We start from the raw sequence: 7,261 nt of genomic DNA, 5'->3' as shown, positions 1-7,261 counted from the left end.
CCACTTTTTTTTTTTTTTGACATGGTTTTTTGACCCTGGCATCTCCAGGGGATGTAAGGTAGCAGCACAGGGAATGTTTACATGCACAGCGTGTAGTGCCACAAATGGGTCTGCAGCACCATATACTGCACATCTGTGCCTGTCTGGACACAGCCAAACTGTTGGTTTAAACACCTGCTAACAAGTAAAATTAAACGCAGACTTGGAGACTTTGAAAAAGGAAAGACTGGAGTACAAGAAAATCAGCTTGTGTTGTGTTTTGATGCTGCAGTGACACTTATTCAACACACCTGTTTTGTTAAAAAAAAAGTTTCCATAGACAGGGAAGCAGCTTCTGCACTTAAAGCAAGCCAGAAGACACTGTCAATAAGAACAGAGAAAAGCTTCTGGCCAGTTCCAAGTGGTACTAATTGCATCAGAACTGACTTTTAGTCAGTATCATTTTCCACAAAACAGATCTGCAGTTGTATAGGTGGCAACAGAAGTGGTAACAGGCCAACAAGGTTAGCTGGTTGCATGGATTTATTAAAAAGGTACTTCTCAAAATGTATAAGTAAGGTACTCTCTAAATGTAGCAACTGTCAGCTATTTCCCATCAGTTTACTTGTAGTAAAGTAACAGGTGTGATGTTCTGGATGGACATATCTAAACAAGACATTTACTTAGGAGTTGACTAGCTCCACAGTAAACATCTCATGTCTATGCATGCAAGGTTATTACACAGGAGCAAACCAAGTCAACTCTGCAGCAGAATAGCACTTTGTAGAGTTTTGCATTTGTTTTTGTTTTGTTTTTAAACTCTGCAGCAACACATGTGGATGCTTGAGGAGCTGGCTGGGGCACAAACATGCTTCAGTGTGGGGACTACCTGCCACTAACCCCATGCTGGGTCACCCTTGTGCCCCAGCCAGCCCCTCCATAGCGTGTTGAGCCATGTCAGAGTAGCCACAGGCTGGCAGGCTGACCCCCGGGGCCCTTGGAGCAGTCCTGGCTGGCAAACCCGGCTAAATGTGCTCTGATCCTGAGCACACACGTAAGACATGGCACCCAGGAAGCAAACTCTGAAACCATAAGTGCCAGAGTTCGTTTAGACTTAACTACATGTCAACCCAACCCATGTATACACTTTAAAACGGCTAGCTATGCAATTAAACAGAAGTTAGAGCTCTCATCTTGTAGAACTAGCCATTTAAAGTTCTTCAGTATTTACCCTTGAAAAGGAGTGGTTTAGAGTCTACAAATCCAAGAGAAAAGTGGTGCTGGCTCCTACCCTGGGGGTCTTCAAGAAGAGGCTAGAAGTATACCTTGCTGGGGTTGTTTGACCCTAGTACTCGACCCCCTGCCATGGCAGGGGGTCGGACTAGATGATCTACTCAGGTCCCTTCCGACCCTAGAAGGTATGAAACTTTCTACCTCATACTTTATATAGGTTCAGCTTTTTGGCAAAGCATGCCTTTATTCACTAACTTTCCAGTTCCCTCTATAAGCTCATCTCTAAAACTGCCCAAGTCAGACTTTGTTATCCCTATTTCAGATTAAGTATTTTGAGTCAGCCTCTGGGTCATACAAGGTTTAATAGCTTTCAAAAATTTTTTTAAGGGCCAATTTCAGTTAATTTAGTCACATTTGCAGCATTGTGACCCAGGAATATCACTTTCTATAGCCAGAAGTCCTTTTTTCCAGTTCAACCTTGTAGGTTCCTTTTGTTCTTTAGTACTCCGATTAATAGGGCAGTTTCAGGTGTCACATTCTAAACTTCACCTGAATGGCTGATACTGCCATTATATTACCATTTGTATTATATCAGTATTCAGATTTGATAAAAATCACAAGGATTTTTACAATGCAAGTGTACACATGTAAAGTTCTCTCACTTGCAACTTGCAGGAAATACTAAAAAAAGTCTCAGTTCCTGCCTGAGGTATTAAAATTGGGATCAAGAACTGTGCCCAAGATAAAATCCCTGTCTAGTCTCTATCCCCTACCCCATGAACAAACAAACAAACAAACAAACAAACAAACAAACAAACAAACAAACAAACAAACAAACAAACAACCCCCCAGAGGGCATCTTCACATACTATTACATTTACTAGCCACTCACAAAACTCCACTGGAGCATTAAGCTGGCTTGTCACATCTTCTCTTATTGTACAAGTTTGTAAAAAAGTTTAGTAAATGTAACAGTGTAGATTAATACCACATGTCTTATTAGGATTCACTATGTGCATCCCAGAAGCAGTCTAGAGTTTCTATAATGTTTCAAAGTTTTCTGCTTTAGAGATTTTTCTAAAAAAAAAACTCTTAAAAACAAAGCAGAAAACAGTAAAATACAACCTCAAAAACTGGAGCTGAGGTAGAGCTGCATTTGCTGTCAAATGAATTTCCTTAATTGGAGAAAAATTTGAAGCACCTGGCTATCTAGTACAGTACATCTAGTTACCTGTAGTAGAAGAGATCCCAGTTTACTTCGATTTTTATTCTTTGCCTTCGTTTCCTTAGTATTACTGGCTTTTGATTGATGTTCTGCAATTAAAAACAGCCAAAAATTTAGTACCAATTGTTCTAGCCCTAGCAAATACCCTCAATGAATTTACTTGCAACATGTTTTTATGAAACTGATTTTTCAGAAGTAAAACAAAGTAAACCTGGTTTGATTGCTAAAGTTTAAATGTGTCTGCTTTGAGCGCCACATTTTTTTAGCGTACTGATTTCTTAGAGTAAGAAAACTGAACTTCAACGAGCAAGTTGCACCATTTATGCATGCTGTTATTCATGTCAGGTTAAATACAAAAAAAAAAAAATCAAATCATTCCAGAGAAACTTTCAGCCATGTACCAAATACTTTAATGAATTAGTCATTTTATGGGACAACCTTTTAAAAAAAGCCAAAAAAACCCCACAAGCCAGCTCCCATCACCACAAGCACTGAGTTAAGCAAAACACAATAATCCTATACTAAATCTGCTGCTTAACATGCACACATTAACCTTACAGTAAGACAATCTACAAAATCACCAAGCTGAAGAGCAACCAGCAAGCTAAACCAAACCACTTCAGGAAATCACAAAGTAGCTATAAGGCTCAGAAACAAAAAGAAACAAGTCTGCTTTTAGCATAGAAGCACACCATGAAAAGGAGAAGCCTCAATCTGGGTTTGGCTACTGAAAGATTTTATTTGATCAATGTACATCTACAACATACATTGCTAGATGAAACACCACATGCTACACAGAATTCAATACAACACAGTCTACACATTTAGCATAAACTCACTCACCATATTGTTTCTGTCCTGATTTTGATCGAAGGGAAAGAGAAAAAAAAGAGGGAATATTTAAACAATTTAAATAGCTTACAACCAAGTATTTCAAAAGGGTAACAGAGTGCTAAGTAATTTGCTTTGTATAAAACATTAAAAACAAACCAAAATATACTCAAATTCTGTTGAGACAGTAGTATTACCCCTTGTATATGTTATCTTTCCCTGCTTTGATTTTGTTCTATTTTGTTTTTAAAAAGTGGAAGATTTAAATATACAACTCCTCAAGTCTTGCCTACACAAGTCTTCCAACAGCAAAGAGGCAGCTCTCCATTTTTAAGTCTAGCTTTCACCCTTGAGACTATTGTTGCAACTTTGAGATATAGGAAACATCAAGTTACACTATGCAAAGCCCAAGTCACTTGCTTACCGTCTTAAGGTTTTGATTTTGTTTGTTTGGGTAGGGGGTTGGGTTTTTTTTGCAGGCAAGTTAAACATATGTTGTGCTTCCTCACTCTTCCTTGTACATGGCAATGTGACAAGCCCCCTATATACTTCAGAGATGAGGAGTTTGAGAACAATGTTTAGTTCTTCGCAGCTTCCAACAAATGCAGAGAGCTCAATAACCACATTTAAACAAACCCGAGGTAGCAGCAAGAAAATGTCAAGCCAAACATACCAAAAACAAAACAAATTCACAAGAAAGAGGATCTTACTGAAGGCAAGAGAAAGAATCACATTTCTTTTCCTTCCCTGAAAGTAAGTAGTGAATGCCTCTTAGCTCTCAATTAACACTATCTTAAAAATGTCATCTCAAATTACTTGAGGAGGCAAGGATTAAAACCAGAAAAGAGAGTCAGCAAAAAAAAAATCAACTAACTTTAGATAACTGCCCACAACTAGGAGTCAAGTAATTCCAACAACTTGCAAGTCTATATTACTCCATCCAAAGGCAGAACTCTATTTTGCCAAATACAGTTGAAACATGTTAAGTACAATGATGACAATACAAGAGAGCCACCTCAGATATACTGAAAATGAACAAACACTTTCCTACCAAATTACTGTTTAAAACACACTTGTTTGTAAAGTCTTTTAAAAGGTTTGGTGCAAATTCTACACACTCCAAAAAGGTAGATGAGCATCATTAACTGTAATTTAACTTCGCAGGTAATTAAATTAATAAAAAAAATAGCTACAGAAGATGAGAAAGTGTGAATGCCAAGACACTAATATGCAGTAAATGGAGTTGATGGAACAGCAAGTCTCAGCCATTTAAAATTAAGAACACAGTTTCTACCAATATGGAAACATGGAATTATTTGATACAGCATAGTTAGAAGGCTTCACATTTGCACTGCTCTCCCTGAATTGAGTCCCAGATTGAAGCCCAACATTTAAACTGGATCAATCATGTCCATAGGCTGCAGTAATTAATGCCTTACGAAGAGTCAAGATGTTTTATTACAATTATTAAGTCTAGAAACTTAGGTGTTTACCTCCTTTTGAGCAATGCCCATTCTGTCCCTCCAGTGCATCAACACCAGATCTACTTTTTCTTTGGCAAATTTTTCTACTTCTTTTGCAGCTTTTCCAGCCAGTCTCTGCCACTCTGGCACTTTATTAAATTTGCCATACTGATCCTGTAGAATAGAACCAACCAAAAACTTGTGGTTAAGATTACAATCACTCTGAGGAATATTAAGAGGTGGAGGGGAGGAAGGGGAAAGACTACGTCAGTATTTTTTTAATCTATAAGAGACAGACTTCACACAATCTATTAAATTTAAAAAGGAACTAGAAAAAGATCTCTTCACCGTTCAAAAGTGTGGGAGAAGTGGGGGGTAGGGGTAGAGGCAAGGCAAGGAGAAAACGTGGGAGCCTTTCCCTACTTACAGTTGCGATTTTTAAGTTGTCCCTAACATGCATCCGATCAGCATCTCTCTCAGGAACAGAATCAGCACTGTCCAGGTATGCCAGCAAACCTGGGGGCTAAAACCATTAAAAACCAAATCTGAAATCAGGTTTCTGAATGCATAAGTAAAACACAGTACAATGCAAGGAGCGTTTACCACTTACCCTAGAAGAATATTTGGGTTTGATTTCACCACCCAAAGTTAAGCTGTGCCAGAGTTAAAGGTTGGGATGAGTTTAAAAAAAAAGACTTGGTTTCCCTTGGCCATGTTCACAAGTTACTTCCCCTACAGAACCACCCCTTTGATGTCCAGAACATCTAGGTTAAACTAGAAAGCAAGTTTGTTGCTTAAGTTAGAAATAGGTGATGCAGGCAAAAAAATGTTGCCCAGTGGAGATAGGTAGAGACTATTAAGTTCAGTGAAGCCAGCCTGGAACACTAGATTCTGTTTGTACATCTTCCATAGAACTCTTCAGGTGATATTTTCCAGAAGTTTAAGCTTGGTTTTGATAGATGAAGTTCTTATGGAAAGACCAGAAAACCCCTGGCATTAAAGCAATCTACCTTGCCTTTCAAATCCTAGAATTTTCGTGCTGAATACTTTAAGAATTAGTGGGATAACTTGCCCAGGAGGAAAGATAAGGAGGAAAAGAAATAAAACAAAAAACATTCTTCAGCACAAGCGTATTTCTCTTGCTGTGTGGAATATTTCTCATGCCGTGTATATACCCAGCATGTTTTAAGTTTGCCAGAATCATCAGTAATTGAAGACTGATAGAAGAATAGTTAAGTCTGCCTTGGTTGTTCTTGTTAAGTCATCTCTTATGCTGCGCTCCAATAATATCCAAGCATCTTCCAGATTACAATCCATTTACTACAAGCAGCAAGAGGCAAGAGCTCCATTTACAAGCTATGGCTTTAGAGACCTACTCATTACTGAGGCACTGGCCCAGATAACTGTACTACCATATTCCCCTTCCTTTTGAAAGAGGGATTTCTTTAGTGTGGGGAAATAATTTAGTTATTACAGTTTTTAAAAATGTTTTAGTCTATTTTATTCATTTAAAAACAAAAAACATACACCAAGATTTGCTAGTGTCCTTACCTTGTTATACCTTTGCCTCCCCATATTAGTTTTACTGCCTTATCTGTTAAATTGTAGGTAATCTCTAAATTGGTTTGGAGCTTTTGCCTTTTTCATGCCCCCTTAACTGGAGAATGGGATCCAGTGCAAGACCAAGAGATCCTCTTATCTTAAACCCCCCCAAAACCCCACACCTTACTCCCAACCTACTTTCCAATTAAGACAGTGCATGTATACCCCCTTCCTCTCCTTATTCTGCTAATTCACTTTTCCATTCAAGCTCCTGCTTCTTCCGTGACTGATCTCTCTATTGACTCACTTTAAAAAGAAAAAAAAAACCACACACCACAACTCCTTGTATGAAATAGGTATTCAAGTTTAACAGGCTCGTCTGTATCTCCCCCCTTCCCAAAAAAAAAAAAAACTCTTCCCACCCTCCAGCCAGTCTGTTTTAATGCACGTGTGAATTAAGACAGAGGCTATGCAGGCATCTTTGTACAACAAGGGGAAGGGGGAAAGCATTTCAGAACAAAATTTAAAGAGTTTAGAATACTCTTCAACACCACCAAATAGTTTGTAAGCAGTTCCCTTACCAAAATACGTTTCAACAAGTTCATAGCAGTTGCATTTTCAGCTGTCCAAAGGCCCACTAAGTGTCTGCTTAGCTGCCTGAAAGGCATTAAGAATTAATAAAGGCTTTAGTCATTTGAGACAATACCATAATGTCAAGATGACACGCTGTCACATTCAAATACCAAGAGAGAGAGAGAGAGATATCTATCTATCTATCTATGGGGCAGAGGGAGAGGATTTTGTTACCAACTTTGACACTTGTTTCTGAGGGAAGCACTACACTCAAAAAAAGACATTTAGCATCTATTAAGTTAAGCATGTTTAGTTGGAGCTTTTAAAACTAAAGCAAAGAACACAACATTTTCCTGAATCCTTCCAAAGTTAAAAACTGTTGATTTATTGCAAAAAATTATCTTCTCTACTAGCA

The 7,261-nt window shown here is 38.3% G+C and overlaps 1 protein-coding gene across 2 annotated transcripts in view; it reads right to left on the bottom strand.

The window, feature by feature from the left end:
* DNAJC13 (DnaJ heat shock protein family (Hsp40) member C13) overlaps positions 1 to 7,261 on the bottom strand; it is a 104,257-nt gene that overhangs the window by 49,842 nt on the left and 47,154 nt on the right. Inside the window, exons 18-22 of one of the 2 annotated variants that reach the window (XM_019508849.1) lie at positions 6,855 to 6,930; positions 5,159 to 5,254; positions 4,762 to 4,905; positions 3,281 to 3,295; positions 2,444 to 2,526 (exon numbers count right to left, since the gene is read on the bottom strand). In XM_019508849.1, coding sequence (XP_019364394.1) covers positions 2,444 to 2,526; positions 3,281 to 3,295; positions 4,762 to 4,905; positions 5,159 to 5,254; positions 6,855 to 6,930 — 414 coding nt within the window. The remainder of the gene's footprint in view (positions 1 to 2,443; positions 2,527 to 3,280; positions 3,296 to 4,761; positions 4,906 to 5,158; positions 5,255 to 6,854; positions 6,931 to 7,261) is intronic. The other variant, XM_019508850.1, reaches the window with a different exon arrangement.

Source organism: Gavialis gangeticus, unplaced genomic scaffold (assembly GCF_001723915.1).
Source record: "Gavialis gangeticus isolate Ggan-Ray unplaced genomic scaffold, GavGan_comp1, whole genome shotgun sequence".
In the NCBI taxonomy this organism is placed as follows: Eukaryota; Metazoa; Chordata; order Crocodylia; family Gavialidae; genus Gavialis; species Gavialis gangeticus.
The sequence above is the reverse complement of the archived record's forward strand: the minus strand, read 5'-3'. Positions and strand labels throughout refer to the sequence as shown.